Here is a 15,799-nt window from a genome sequence, read left to right as displayed (position 1 = left end):
ACTGACTCAATGGACGTGAGTCTCAGTGAACTCCAGGAGTTGGTGATGGACGGGGAGGCCTGGCGTGCTGCGATTCATGGGGTCGCAAAGAATTGGACACGACTGAGTGACTGATCTGATCTGATCTGATACTGTATTGGTGTTTTTCTTTCTAACTTACTTTACTCTGTATAATAGGCTCCAATTTCATCTACCTCATTAAAACAGATTCAAATGTATTCTTTTTAATGGCTGAGTAATATTCCATTGTGTATATGTACCACAGCTTTCTTATCTGTTCGTCTGCCAATGGACATCTAGGTTGCTTCCATGTCCTGGCTATTATAAACAGTGCTGTGATGAACATTGGGGTACATGTGTCTCTTTCAATGCTGGTTTCCTTGGTGTGTATGCCCAGGAGTGGGATTGCTGGGTCATATGGCAGTTCTGTTTCCAGTTTTTTAAGGAATCTCCACACTGTTCTCCATAATGGCTGTACTAGTTTGCATTCCCACCAACAGTGCAAGAGGGTTCCCTTTTCTCCACACCCTTTCCAGCACTTACTGTTTGTAGACTTTCGGATAGCAGCCATTCTGACTGGCGTGAGATGGTACCTCATTGTGGTTTTGATTTGCATTTCTCTGGTAATGAATGATGTTGAGCATCTTTTCATGTGTTTGTTAGCCATCTGTATGTCTTCTTTGGAGAAATGTTTAGTTCTTTGGCCGATTTTTTGATTGGGTCGTTTATTTTTCTGGACTTGAGCTACAGGAATTGCTTGTATTTTTTGAGATTAATTCTTTGTCAGTTGCTTCGTTTGCTCTTATTTTCTCCCACTCTGAAGGCTGTGTTTTCACCTTGCTTATAGTTTCCTTCGTTGTGCAAAAGTTTTTAGTTAGGTCCCATATGTTTATTTTTGCTTTTATTTCCATTACTCTGGGAGGTGGGTCATAGAGGATCCTGCATAATCAGATTATGTCAGAGGGTGTTTTGCCTGTGTTTTCCTCTAGGAGTTTTATAGTCTCTGGTCTTATGTTTAGATCTTTAATCCATTTTGAGTTTATTTTTGTGTATGGTGTTAGAAAGTGTTCTAGTTTCATTCTTTTTAATGGTTGGGTAAATTAAAAGATGGTTGCTCCTTGGAAGAAAAGCTATGACCAACCTAGGCAGCATATTAAAAAGCAGAGACATTACTTTGCTGACAAAGATCTGTCAAGTCAAAGCTATGGTTTTTCCAGCAGTCATGTATGGATGTGAGAATTGGACCACAAAGAAAGCTGAGTGCTGAAGAATTGATGCTTTTGAATTGTGTTGTTGGAGAAGACTCTTGAGAGTCCCTTGGACAGCACAGAGATCAAACCAGTCAATCCTAAAGGAAATCAGTCCTGAATATTCATTAGAAGGATTGAGACTGAATCTGAAGCTCCAATACTTTGGCCACCTGATGTGAATAACTGACTCATTGGAAAAGACTCTGATGCTGGGAAAGATTGAAGGCAGGAGGAGAAGGGGATGACAGAAGATGAGATGGTTGGATAGCATCACTGACTAGATGGACATGAGTTTGAGCAAGCTCCAGGAGTTGATGATGGACAGGGAGGCCTGGCATGCTTCAGTCCATGGGGTCGCAAAGAATCAGACACAACTGAGCAACTGAACTGAATATTCCATTGTGTATATGTAACACCTCTTTTTAAAAAAAAAAAAATTTATTGGAACCTTTGGCCACCTGATGTGAAGAGCCAGTTCTTTGGGAAAGACCCTGATATTGGGAAAGACTGAATGCAAAAGAAAAAGGGAGTGACAGAGGATGAGATGGTTAGATAACATCACCGAGTCAGTGGACATGAATTTGAGCAAACTCCAGGAGATAGTGGAAAACAGAGGAGCCTGATGTGGTGTAGTCCATGGGGTCGCAAAGAGCTGGACACAGCTTAGTGACAGAACAACAAATCTGAATTTTGTAGTACTTTCTTACTTAGCCCCAGTAAAGACATGTGGGCTTCCTTATAGCTCAGTTGGTAAAGAATCTGCCTGCAATACAAGAGACACCGGTTCAATTCCTGGATCCGGAAGATCTGCTGGAGAAGGGACAGGCTACATACTCCAGTATTCTTAGGCTTCCCTGTGGCTCAGCTGGTAAAGAATCTGCCTGCAATGTGGGAGACTGGGTTCGATCCCTGGATTGGGAAGATTCCCTGGAGAAGGGAAAGACTACCCAATCCAGTATTCTGGCTTGGAGAATTCCATGGACTGTATAGTCCATGAGCTTGCAAAGAGTCAGGCATGACTGACTGACTTTCACTCACTCACTCACTCAAGGGATATTTTAGAATCAGACCTTTGGCTGACTTTTTCTTTAATATCAAAAATGTTAAGGCAGGCTTAGAGGCACAAGAAATTACAAAATGCAGTCTGAAGGGTGTAGGTGCTTATGATCCAAGATCATACTGTATATTTTTACAGAGGTGAATTTCTAAAATTTTTTAAATATGAAAATACAAAACTACCTTCCATCTCCCCCTTCCTATATAACTTAAGTGGGGTTACAAATTAGGATATGATAAAAAGTGAGGTCTGAGTAATCTCTCAGGATTCTACATGTCATAAAAGGAAATGATAAAAAGGAAACACAGGGTAACTGATACATTCTTCTCTTATTATTTTTCTAAAAACTCATAAAGCAGCATTATAGCCTAACCCATATTGAATGATCTTTCTTGTCCCTTCCTTCCCAAATGTCAAACTTCATGGCATAAATATGCCTAAAAAAAACAAAACACCTTTTTTCTATGATTGCTTTTTGAATGTCTTTGTCATTGGGTATAATTGTCAGTCAGTATGTCTGAATCATTTTTTGTTCTTTTTAACATTTTCTGAGTGTTTATAATTTCCGTATTTAAATGAACATGGATGATCATAGACATAAAACATGCAAGGCATCCAGCTGTAGCTGAGTGACCAGAAACTCAGGGAAGTCAGTACTAGAATGAAGACGAAGAAAGAGAGTTCATTCCTGGGGTAAATGATGTTTATTTCTGGTGTTGGTTATCCTAGTAAGTCAGTAGAAAAATTTTTGTCTTGGAACATGTAGTTAGGTCGTGTGTCAACTCTGTCTTCCAAGTATATTACTTTGCTTTCTGGCCACTATGCAAATCTTGGTTGTTGCTCTAGAGGTATTATTCTCAATCCAAAATTTATTTCTGTACAGGAGTGACTTACATGGTATAAATGGTATTAACATCTAGGAGCAACATGCATTTGAGGACATTCTTCAAAGTCTTAAAATATTAGGCTGAGGAACCTTAGAAAATTTCTATCCTAACTCTGTGTTTCAGGTTAGGGAATTGACATCAGAAGGTGTTAATCAGCCAAATTCTCATTCTAGAAGAGTTGGGATTAGAACCAGTCTCGTCTCTACCCAGCTTGATGTTTGGCGGTCTATCCCCCAATTTTATCAAGTGTGTTACATGGGCTGTTAATTGAGGTTTAATATGCTAATATGCTATCTGGCACAATGATATCTGACACCATGATAAACCTCAAATCATATTGCTGAATGAAGAAAATAAGTTATAAAATAATATATATGTGATTCCAGTTTTATGAGTTAAAAATACATAAAATAATACTGTATGAATATTAACATATGTAGTCAAAGTATAAAGACAAGTGTATGTGGATTTAGAATAGTGGTTAGGTCTAGGGAAGAATAGATGAAAAAGAAGTGAGGACTGGACTTTAAATTGTATTTTTAATATGGAAAATTATATCAGTTATATCCTTGTCATGGGTAATGAGTAACCATGATATTGTATTCTTTTAATACATTAAAAGAATATATTATATATATTATATATATACTTGTATATAATATATATAATTATATATATTATATATTCAAATATAATGCATTATATTTGAAACATCTTATTGTTTATTGTTTAAAATAAGATGTTTCAAATGAGTCTGGAAAATCAGAATAGGGCTAAAGATGAGGAGCAAAAGATGACTGGTTACAAAAGAATCTTTCCAGGAGCCAATCAGGGCAGGTGTCTGTGTTCTAATTCTGGGGTGTGCACAAAGGAATGTTACTTTTTAAATTTAAAATGTTCCTTTGAGGGATTCTGTTGGATTTTCTGCCAAAGTGGAAACATGGCTTTTGGATTTGGTAAACAAATGGTGTTTTGGGGTGATTTCAGGCTTTTTAGGATGCTCTCTCTGACCACTGAAGGCTGAGTACAAATAGCAGGCTATAAATGTGGCTAGTCCAGTGACTGGTCCATCAGGTAAGAGAGACCAGGGCTCTGAATTCCTAATAAATTGTTGATAAGGAGTGAAGATTTCCTGGGTTTAGTGTCTATGTCTTTAGCTCAGGAGCTCTTGCCCTGCAGGTGGATTTGTTGGGGTACTAAGTAACAGTAGCCATCAGGTGACAAAGAGACAGGCTTCGCCCTCACAGGACTTCAGTTTATGGTGCAGAAATCTGTGATGTGGCACCAACGCCCCCTCTTCTCACAGTCTTCCTGGATCTCCCTCCCTGTCCCCCATCCCATGCAGAGATCCTACCTTCCATGGGGATTAACCATAGTTCTCATGAATAAATTGTTAGAAATGGAGGAAATTGGCAAAATCATCCCACTTATTTACAGCCTTTTAGAAGAAGTGTCCTGTGCTAAGTGCCAAGCAGATACTTCAGTAACACTGGTCAACTGAATTTTCTTACCAATCAGTATTGGTGAAGCTCCAGACAGTATCTGTTTTATTTAAGTAAACCCTGATTTTATAATAGTTTCACATTGACAGAAAACTTGCAAAGATAGTACAGATAGTTCTCATTTATCTCTTACCCAGTTTTTCCCATTGTTAACATCGTAACATTACTATCTAGGCTGTATTTTTAAGACAATTTTTTAAATAATTTCTGCTATGTTTGGAGATGTGGATATATTTTATTCACAGACTTGGTACAGACTGGATGTTTACTGACATGAAAGTATATGGCAAATTTGAATGATATTTCACTTATAAAGTAACCTGAAAATGAAATCTACTACCTTAGCAAAATAATGTGAAATGTTTTAAAATTACTGCTGTGGAACCTGGTATATATAAGTGCTCACAAATGTTTGTTGAAAAAATAAATAAATGAGTTGAAATGCCATCTCTGTATATCCTATTGAGAACCTCGAGTTCTTAGAGCTTTTAGAAAAGATCAAATTACCCTCTATATAACCTGTTCTGCCATACCCAGAATTGGTATTCTTACTGTTACTTGGTTTACGGCATGACATTTTTAATGCATGAAATTTTGGCATTTCTTTCATCTCTCCACTTACTGTTTTTAACTACCAGTTGTTACCATTGAATGCCTATTTACTAAACTAGCCCTCTGCATCATGGTGAATACTAAGTATGCACTTTTTTTTTTTGTTTGTTTGTTTCATATCTGTTTCTTTCTTTAAGACTGTAGCTATTCCTCAGTATATAATTGAGAAATGCTAGATCCTATACTATCTTGTAAAAAAAAGTTTCATTTTTCTTGGTATTAAATATTGCATGGAAAATACTAAATATTGTCATTAAATATTGCATGGAAAAATCCACTTTGGTCGTGGCAAAAATATACTTTTGAAAAGTCTTTAATGTGAGTAAATAGAAGAAACTGGAATTTTTTCACCAAGAAAAATAAAAATTATTCATTTGGAAGTTAGTCTATTTAGCAATTAATCTTTTTATGTTTTCAGAATTCAGCTTTGGAAATGATTTTGTCAAGACAACTTTCTCTTGATGTTCAAGAAAGCATGAAAAACACTGAAGATGAGCAGAAAGTCAATGAGCTGCAAAATCAACCTTTAGAATTAGATGTTATGTTAAGAAATGAACAATTAAAGGAGATAGAGGTATGGAAACAAGAAAAACACTGACAACATGATTGCATCATTTATCTAGTGCAATACAATATATTTTAATTACCAAAAACTTGCTTGCACAGAATGAAAAATCTTATTTAACCTTTGCCTGATGATCAATTTGGTAACTATATAATTATGTACTAATCAGTAAGTTGTATAAATCTTTCCATTTAAAAAGTGTAAGAGTTTAATGAACATTAGTCTTTCTCTTTCAAAAAGTTCCTAAAAACTTACTTATTCAGTGATAAAATTTGGAGATTCTGGCTTGTCATTATTCCTTTTTTTAGTCATATCTATCTTCCTGCATTTGACAAATTCCTTTTGTTTGTCTTAATTATCAATATTATGGGGTACTCCTTCATTTTTATAGCTGTGTTTGCATAACTGTGTTTATGTATTTATGTACTTATAGCCATGGAAAAGCATCCAAAAATCCAGTAGATGATCATGTTTTGAAAAATGATCCTTACAATTTTAGCCAAGTTTACATAATAGTAAACGTGTATCTAAAAGAGGAAAAAGAGATGATGCATGTAAATAATAAAAGCAAGATAAATCTTCTTTAGACCTTGTAGAACCTTTGAACACAATAGGGTGACCAGATTGCTATTAGATGTTAGACCAATGGTGAATGTTAGTTTAGATTTTAACATGACTCCAGTCGGGGGGGGAGATCTTTTAAATGTCAGGACCTTCGTTTCTCTGGGTGCAAATGAAATATTTAAAAATATTCTTGGAATGGAATGTATTACTGGAAGGAAAGAGCAAGGGGGAAAATAAGTGAATTAATTAATCAGTGAATTAGTAAGTGTATATTTATTGATTTCCTTTACTTGTTTTCAGGAATTATGTACCCAGATGCAAGGAAAGAAAGCAGCCATTGAACCTCTAGAACAAAGTGAATGTCTCAACAAAACAGAATCAAGTGCCTTGGTTCTCCACGATGAAAGTTATTCAGTGCAGCACTTGGATAATCTGCTTCAGGCACTTATTACTTTGAAGAAAAAGAAAGAAAGTCAATACTGTCTCCTTGAAGATTTTCAGGGACATCTCATGGCAGGTGAATCCTCCATGAAAGCCTTGTTGACAGAAAAGGAAAGTCTGAAAGTGTAAGTATAAGAATTTAGGACGTGCATTCTTTATTTGAACATAGGCTTCACTTCTTTGGACAGGCCCAGGGTGTTAAGAGCTTATATTGTTAAAGAATATTATGATTTTAATACTACAGTATAGAAATTAATTTCATATAAGAAAGATTTGTATATTCTGGGTATGTGTATTAAGTATAGCTTCTCCTTAAAAAAAAAAAGTTTAGCCTGATGGTTATGCCTTCTTGATCAGTGTCGTTATTGTTGGTAAGATAATAACAAAGGAGTTGGATATTGTCATTTTTCTTAGTCCTAACTTTGCACAAATACTTTGCAGATTATAGAGGACTTTTGCGTACATTGTTCCCTTCACAGAACCATTGTTCCTGTGGTTCTCCATTTTTATGATACTCATTTTATAGATGAGCTTTCTACATTGTCACACATTAATTGAGAGCCACAGTAAACAAGATTCTGATTTTTGTTTTAAGGAAAGAGTGTTCTTACAGACAATCTAATCTTCTCTTTCATGAATTCAGAGCAGAATTAATTTCTTTTAATGACAGCTAACTTCACGTTGAGGTAGTAAATATTAATAAGCTTCACTTTTTCTTCTTTTGCTAGGGGACTCCTGGACAGTACAACCTATATGGACAAAATTAAAAATTTTCTGGCATCAATAGAAAAAGAGAAAGATTCTTTAAGCAAGATGAAAATCGAATGGGAAAATTTATCAAACTGTCTGACTGACATGGATAAGAAGCTATTGGAAAGCCAGATCAGGCTACTTGAGCATGGCTGGGAGCAAATGAAACAACTGGTTCAGAAGAAGTATTCTCAACAATCAGTGGGACACGAAGAGTTTATGTTTCTCATGAGTAAGATTCAAGACCTTGAAACTTCCCTGCAGCAGCAGCAGCAGCATCTGCAGTTAAGGCTGAACTCTCCAGAAGCCCAGGAAGGGAATCTAAGCATGGTTGCTTTGGCCACTGAACTCCATACTATAAAGCATAGGTTTTCTATGCTCAAGGGGCGAGCTGAACTTCAGATGAAGAGGATTTGGGGAGAAAAAGAAAGAAAGATTTTAGAAGATGCAATAAGTAATTTGCAGAAGCAATTGGAAGCATTGGAACCATTAAACATGGAGGTGGAAAATCAGATCAAGAAGTGTGAAACCAGATACAAAATAAAAGAGGCTATCTTATGGGTCAAGAATCTGTTAGGGGAACTCACTCCTCCCATTTCCCTTCTCCCAGATGATGTTCTTTCACAGATCAGAAAATGCAAGGTGGTGCACGATGGCATTCTAGCTAAGCAGCAGGTTGTGGAGTCCTTGGTTGAAGAGGTCAAAGATAATATTCCTAACTTCACATCATATGAGAGCAATGATTTAAATAACCTCCTTCAGGACTTACAGAATCAATACCAAATGCTGGTTTTAAAATCAACCCAAAGATCACAGCAATTAGAACTTAAATTGGAAGAAAGAAGCAAATTTGTTGCCATAATAGGGAAGGTTCAACTTTCTCTTCAAGGAAATGAAACACTGATAATCCCCAAGACAGATACAACCTCCACAGAAGCTGAACTAGAACAACTGTATGTTGCTTTGACCACTTCTCAGAAGGAATTGCAAGAAATTAAGAGTGTAATCTCGACACATCTTCAGGAACAAACAAACATCTCTAAGGATCTAAGTGTATTTGAAAGATTATTTCTAGATGATCGACTGAAAAATCTTAAGACTAGAGCCAACAGAACTCAAAGATTCATTCAAAATAAGTGTAATGAAGTAGAACACAAGATAAATTCTTACAGAGAATTTCATGAAAAAATATCTGCACTTCAGAAGGAGTTTGACCATATACAGCACAATGAACTTCTACTGAATCCAGAAGTAAATCCAGATGTTAAAGAGGAGTTGTATCATCTTAAAAACCAAATCACTGGCATTCAATCTAGTATCCTACAAGTACTGAAACTCAAAGAAGTGTTTGACTGTATAGAACTAAACTGGGATTGGACCCAACTTGATCAAATACAAACCCAAGTACTTGAAAAAGAACGAGAACTTGAAGAAAAAATTAAGCAGTTGAATACGTTTGTGGCAGAATACGACAAATATCAAGCATCACTAGCTAAACTGAAGGCTTTGGATTTACAAATTAAGAAAAGGGCTGAACCAGTACTAACAATGCCTAACACTCCACCAGAAAGCAGTCTGCTCAATGCTCAAGTTTTGAATCAGAGAATTGGGAAAGCCATGAGCTTGTATCATGAGATTATCAAGAAATTAAGTGAAAATAAAGACTTTGATGACTTATTCAAAGAGAGAGAAATACAACAACTAAAGCTGTATGCAGAAGAACATAATAAGTTGCGCCAGGTTCTCCAACAAAAAATGGCCCTGCAATCCCAACTGAAAGAAATGGATGAAAAGGATTTTAAGGACAAACTAGAAAATTCTTTACATGTTTTAAATCAGATAAAATCTCAGTTACAACAGCCATTGCTTATAAATTTGCAAATTGACTATATTCAAAATGAAAAAGATAATTGTGAAGTGTTTCAGGAAAAAGTTCAGGCAGAAATGGATAGCATTAAAGCTGTGACTGTCATTGAGAAGCAAAGTGAGGAAAATTCTTCTGAAGCTAGTGATGTGGAAGCAAAATTAAATGACATTGAAGATCTTTACATGCAGCTTAATGCAAGCATTGATTCCCGCACTGTAAGTTTTTTAATTAGGCAGTTAATGTATTTGTTTTATTTTCATGTTTTTAAAACATAAAAACCCGATTTTATGTCTTACTCTAGTTAATATCTACATTTCTCAAGAAGTAGCAGGTTCTTATGGCTGACCCACGTTGATGTTTGATAGAAACCAACACAATACTGTAGAACAATTATCCTTCAATTAAAAATAAACACATTTAAAAAATGGAAGTTACAGGTTCTATAAGAACATTCTACACAGGAGAATAGTCATTTTAAAGAACTTCAAAGGGCCAGTTTATAGCCCCAACGCATTCCACATCAAAATGTAGTGCTTGTAGTGGAAAAAGATGTTTGACACTGTTAGTTCTATATGCCTTGTAGAATCCGTTGGGCTCAGAACCAAAAAGTTTGGGTTTTGGTTTGTTTGGGTTTTTTTTAGAGATAACAGAATGTAGTGGAATAAATATGGTGTAAAGAACACAAAACAATAACTCCACATTTCTTTAGCACTTACAGTGTCTAGGAGGTATGCTGAACACTTTCATCCTCACAGCAACTCTGTGAGGTGGGTGCTAATATTAGCCTCATTTTAAAACAAGGAAATTGAAGTTTAGAAACTACCATTTTCTCAAGATCTTTCAGTAGTAACAGAACCAGGATTCATGTTGAGATCTGTCTCCTTTTAGAAAGTGGTCATCAAATTAAGGCTCATTGGTCAATCTGCCTACAGCATCTGATTTTACAAGTAAAATCTTACTGGAACACAGCCATGCCCATTCACTTTATGGCTTGTTATGGCTGCTCACCTGCTACAACATCTGGGCTGAGTAGTTGTGACAGTCTGTATGTCTTGCAAAACCTGAAATATTTAGTCTGACCTTTTACAGGAAAAGTTTTCTGATGCCTGTTGAAGAGCGACTGTAACAAACTCCCTCCTTTCCTGTAGTAAAAGGGTAGATATCTTAGGCATCAGTTAAACACACTGTGCTTAACGTAACTCCTTTCACTGTGTTTTCTGAATTGTCACACTAAATTTATAGAATGGGGAAGTTAACTCCCTTCTTTAATTCAAAGAGTTATTAGATAATGTATTTGAACTATTTTGCTAGGTATAAATACTATAGAAATATAAAGTCATATGAATGCTAATATGTTCTTTAAATTGATACTTAATTTCTCCATTTGATTTTAATATGGTTTCCAGAAACACTGTACATAAATCCTCAAACTGTTATGCTTAGAGATGGACTGGAAGGGACCTTTCAAGTTCTTTATTTCAACTATTTGTTATTTCAGTAAGAAGACAGAGATCTGGAGACATTAAGTGATGTGCTCAAAACTAAAGTTAATGGCAGAGACATTAATTTAGTTCCAGTTTTTTTTTTCCACAAACATTGCTTGAGGTTATATACACTAAATATATTCAGTAGTTTTATTTAATAGTCTAATACAAGAGTTCTAGAGCATTAATATATATCATTAGACGTGATTCATGATGTGTATTTTTAAATTTAGATTGGATTTCTTAGAAATCTAATTTTCTTTATGAAATATTTGAAATTGAAATATGAAATAATTCTAGAAATAATTTTCTTTATGCAAAGAAAAACCTATTCATTTTAAAATATCAGTGTAATATTATCAAACTAAAAGTGTGAAATGCTTGCTCTTGTATGACCCAGAGATGTATTATGAATGTATCACAGACATTCAAAAATGACAAAAATCCCCCAAATTTGAAAATTTCATCACAGCATTTAATCTTCCATTCACCAGAGTGTCTTGAATGATGCTTATGAAAATATGACACGCTATAATGAAGCAGTCTCCAGGGCCATGGGGATCATCTCCGATCTGGAAACCATCATTGTGTCGCATAGAGTAGATCTTGATAATCCGAAAGAATCAGTAGAGGTGCCTCGCCAGAAACAAGAGGAACTGAAATCCACAATAGCAGGCATCCAGGACCTCACCGAGAATTTGGGGACCGTCTCCAGCCTGGAAGCTAAACGACAACTTGAGTGCACTTTACAGGACTTAGTTTCTAAGAACTCAGCCTTGAGGGAGGCAGCCAAAGTAAAGGAAGCTGAAGTAGAAAGGTAGGTACTTCTTTCTAAAGGTAACGCTTTAAGAACAAATATAGATTATAATTAACATGTACACATTAGAACTAATTTGGAAAATATGGAAAATAAAAATCACTGTCTAAGGAAAACTATAGCAAATATTCTGTTGCATTTATTTAATTTTTTCTTAACATCCAGTACTTAAAATGGAATGTTTATAGAAATCTGCATGTGGTATAAAGAATAATGATAAACACCTTTGTACTGAAAGGTTCAAAGGTAAACACCATGACTTTTTAGTTCCTTTGTGGACTCCTTCCCTCTCCTCTCAGAAATAACCATTATCCTGTCTTTATTGACCATGCCTTTGCTTTAAAAAATATTTTTACTATGTATTTGTATCCTATTTTCACATATGTATTCTCTTCTGTGACTTCATTTTTTTTTCACACTTACAATTATGATTCTGAAGTTCATTCGTGTTTTGTCTGTAGTAAAATTCACTCACCCAGGTATTGGTAGATATTTGGATTGTTGCAGTTTTTTCTAGGAAGAACGTTTTCAAATTCAAGAGCTTCTGTTGGGTGTATACTTAGGATTGTGATTACCGGGTCAAAAGTTATACACATCTTAAATTTTTAATTCCAAATGATTTTATCTATTTCTACTCAAGCCAGCAGCATATTAATATTCCAGTGGTCCCATATCCTTATCAATACTTAATGGTGTGAGGTTTAATTTTTGCCAGTCTGACGGTTGAGAAATGATATTTCTTTGTGGTTTTAATTTGAATCTTTATTATTGCTAATGAACTTGAGCCTCTTTTGTGAATATTTCTTGATCAAAAGTTATGAGCAGTTTTAAGACGAAGGAGCTTTCTACAAGAATTGTACCAGTTTACACCTTGTTGGCAGTGTTCAAGAATACAGTTTTCCAAAGTTTAAATGCTTGGGGAACAGTCTTATCTACCTGTTAATATTTGCATTAAAAGTCTCATGCAGATCTGGTGAGGGGGAAGAAGTCAATAAGTATTTGTTGAAATACACTGAGTAGCAAAAAGAGAATTAAATTCTGTTTTTTATTAGGGGTTCAGAATACATTCTGGAAAGCTCAGAATTTATTGCACTAAATAAAGTTTAATATTACTTTTTCCCCCAACTGTGCCTTACTAGGTGTCTTGACAATTACAAACGCTATAGGAATATAAATGAGAAAATTTGCACTAACCTCAGCCAGATGGAGACCATTCTTGGGCAGTCCATGTGCCCCTTGCCAGTATCTTACAAAGAAGCTTTGGAGCGCTTGGAACAGAGCAAGGTAACAGATACTCCAAATCTTCAGTAAGACTGTGTGCAAAAAATTGGCAGAAAGAGCAAGTGGAGGCATTGGGGGATGTGGCTGTGTTATGACCCACAGAAATCTTTAACCTAATTCATACACTCAAGAAAATTCCTAAACCAAAAGCCATGGGGAAAATGAAGAATTGGTTCTGAGAGAGTTAATCGGTCGAATTCACAGGACAGTCCTCTCCCCAGTAGCATACTGTCCTTATTGATCATTCTTTTGAAAGCTTTGCCTTGCTTGTTACTTTGTTGGAGATCACTGGGCCTATGACAGAGCATTTAATGCAACTATCTTAAGTGCTAAATTCTGGTTACTTTTTATACTCTATTACTGAGCAATTTTAGTTTTGCATTTTTTATCTGTTGCAGTATTGTGTTATAAGCATTTGGATGAGAACATTTTAAATCATCTGTGCTTATCATCTACCACAAAACTAAAAAACCTTAACTAATGTGTTAGTGGTTGATGCAGTAAGTGTTGTACAAATTATTAATACCTATCTAGTAAAATATGGGCCAAAGCTATGGTCTTTCCAATAGCTATATATGGATGTGCGAGTTGGACCGTAAGGAAGGCTGAGCACTGAAGAATTGATGCTTTCAAATTGTGGTGCTGGAGAAGACTCTTGAAAGTCACTTGTACAGCAAAGAGATGAAACCAGTCCATCCTAAAGGAAATCAACCCTGAATACTCATTGGAAGGACTAATACTGAAGCTGAAGCTCCAATACTTTGGCCACCTGATGGGAAAAGCCGACTCACCTAATCCTGGGAAAGATTGAAGGCAAAAGGAGAAGAGGGCTGCAGAGGATGAGATGGTGGAATAGCATCACCAACTCAAGAACATGAACTTGGGCAAACTGCAGGAGATAGTGAAGGACAGGGAGGCCTGGAGTGCTGAAGTCCACGGGGTTGCAAAGAGTTGGACACAACTTAGTGACTGAACAACAACAAAATATGAGGCTTACATTAAAATTTTTTAAAAATGAACTTCTAGGAATATTTACCTTGGAAGACACATGTTTACTTGGAAAATGTGTGATTTAAGGGTCATTATTTGTCCCCATAATTCTAAATTCATGTGCTATATAACAATACATTGATACTTCTCATCTGTCTCAAATTGACTTTGAAAAGGAATAAAAAATGGATCATATCTGACTTTTGGATGATTTAAAAGCATTAATTATTCAAGATTAAAATAGTTTATAACTTTCAGAATAGTTCTGAATTCAGAAAAATTCTATTCCTCCTTTTCTTTTCCCTCTTAAGGCCTTGATGTCAAATCTTATGTCAGCCAAGGAAGAACTGCTGAAACAACGACAGGTCCTCAGACACTTGAGAGCCACGTGCACGGACAGTGACAGCCTCTGTTTGCTCAGAAGCACATCGGCTCTGTGGGAGAGATGGCTGAGTTTGCTGGAAGCTGCTAAAGAGTGGGAGATGTGGTGTGAAGAACTGAAGCAGGAGTGGAAATTTGTCCATGAAGAAGTAAGTGCTTCATGTGCAACAATCACAACATACAGTTTACTAACATTTGTCATTTAAATTGTTTTATTATTTTCATTTTTTAAAAATTGTAAAACAAGTCCTCAATCTGTACCATTTGTTTACATCACATATATGGAACGATGTCCATGGTTTATAGTGATCAGGTCCTAGCAAAATAATCTCCAAGATATGATTCAAGAATGATTCAAGTTCATTCATGATAGGGGCATTTTTTTCAGTATCAGATAACTTAGAAATAAGTGATTAGTTGCCCATATGATCTTTAAAATCTTTATTGTGCATGTAAGTTCAGTTCAGTCGCTCAGTTGTGTCTGACTCTTTGCAACCCCATGAACCACAGCATGCCAGGCCTCCCTGTCCATCACCAACTCCTGGAGTCCACCCAAACCCATGTCCATTGAGTCAGTGATGCCATCCAACCATCTCGTCCTCTGTCGTCCGCTTCTCCTCCTGCCCTCAATCTTTCCTGGCATTGGGGTCTTTTCAAATGAGTCAGCTCTCCACATCAGGTGGCCAAAGTATTGGAGTTTCAGCTTCAACATCAGTCCTACCAATGAATACCCAGGACTGATCTCCTTTATGATGGACTGGTTGGATCTTCTTGCAGTCCAAGGGACTCTCAAGGGTCTTCTCCAACACCACACTTCAAAAACATCAATTCTTCTGCACTCAGCTTTCTTTATAGTCCAGCTTTCACATCCATACATGACCACTGGAAAAACCAAACCATAGCCTTGACTAGACAAACCTTTGTTGACAAAGTAATGTCTCTGCTTTTTAATATGCTCTATAGGTTGGTCATAACTTTCCTTCCAAGGAGTAAGTGTCTTTTAATTTCATGGCTGCAATCACCGTCTGCAGTGATTTTGTGGCCCAGAAAAATAAAGTCAGCCACTGTTTCCCCATCTATTTGCCATGAAGTGATGGGACCGGATGCCATGATCTTAGTTTTCTGAATGTTGAGCTTTAAGCCAACTTTTTCACTCTCCTCTTTCACTTTCATCAAGAGGCTCTTTAGTTCTTCTTCACTTTCTGCCATAAGGGTGGTGTCATTTGCATATCTTAGGTTACTGATATTTCTCCTGGCAATCTTGATTCCAGCTTGTGCTTCCTCCAGCCCAGTGTTTCTCATGATGTACTCTGCATGTAAGTTAAATAAGCAGGTGACAATATACAGTCTT

At 36.2% G+C, this 15,799-nt stretch overlaps 1 protein-coding gene across 1 annotated transcript in view; it reads left to right on the top strand.

The window, feature by feature from the left end:
- SYNE2 (spectrin repeat containing, nuclear envelope 2) overlaps positions 1–15,799 on the top strand; it is a 281,350-nt gene that overhangs the window by 115,423 nt on the left and 150,128 nt on the right. The window contains 6 exon segments of the mRNA XM_010846800.1: positions 5,727–5,882; positions 6,738–7,003; positions 7,607–9,710; positions 11,474–11,796; positions 12,936–13,080; positions 14,379–14,597. Coding sequence (XP_010845102.1) covers positions 5,727–5,882; positions 6,738–7,003; positions 7,607–9,710; positions 11,474–11,796; positions 12,936–13,080; positions 14,379–14,597 — 3,213 coding nt within the window.

Source organism: Bison bison, unplaced genomic scaffold, assembly GCF_000754665.1.
Source record: "Bison bison bison isolate TAMUID 2011002044 unplaced genomic scaffold, Bison_UMD1.0 scf7180017864239, whole genome shotgun sequence".
In the NCBI taxonomy this organism is placed as follows: Eukaryota; Metazoa; Chordata; class Mammalia; order Artiodactyla; family Bovidae; genus Bison; species Bison bison.
Note: the sequence above shows the minus strand (reverse complement) of the source record. Positions and strands in the feature narration are given on the sequence as shown.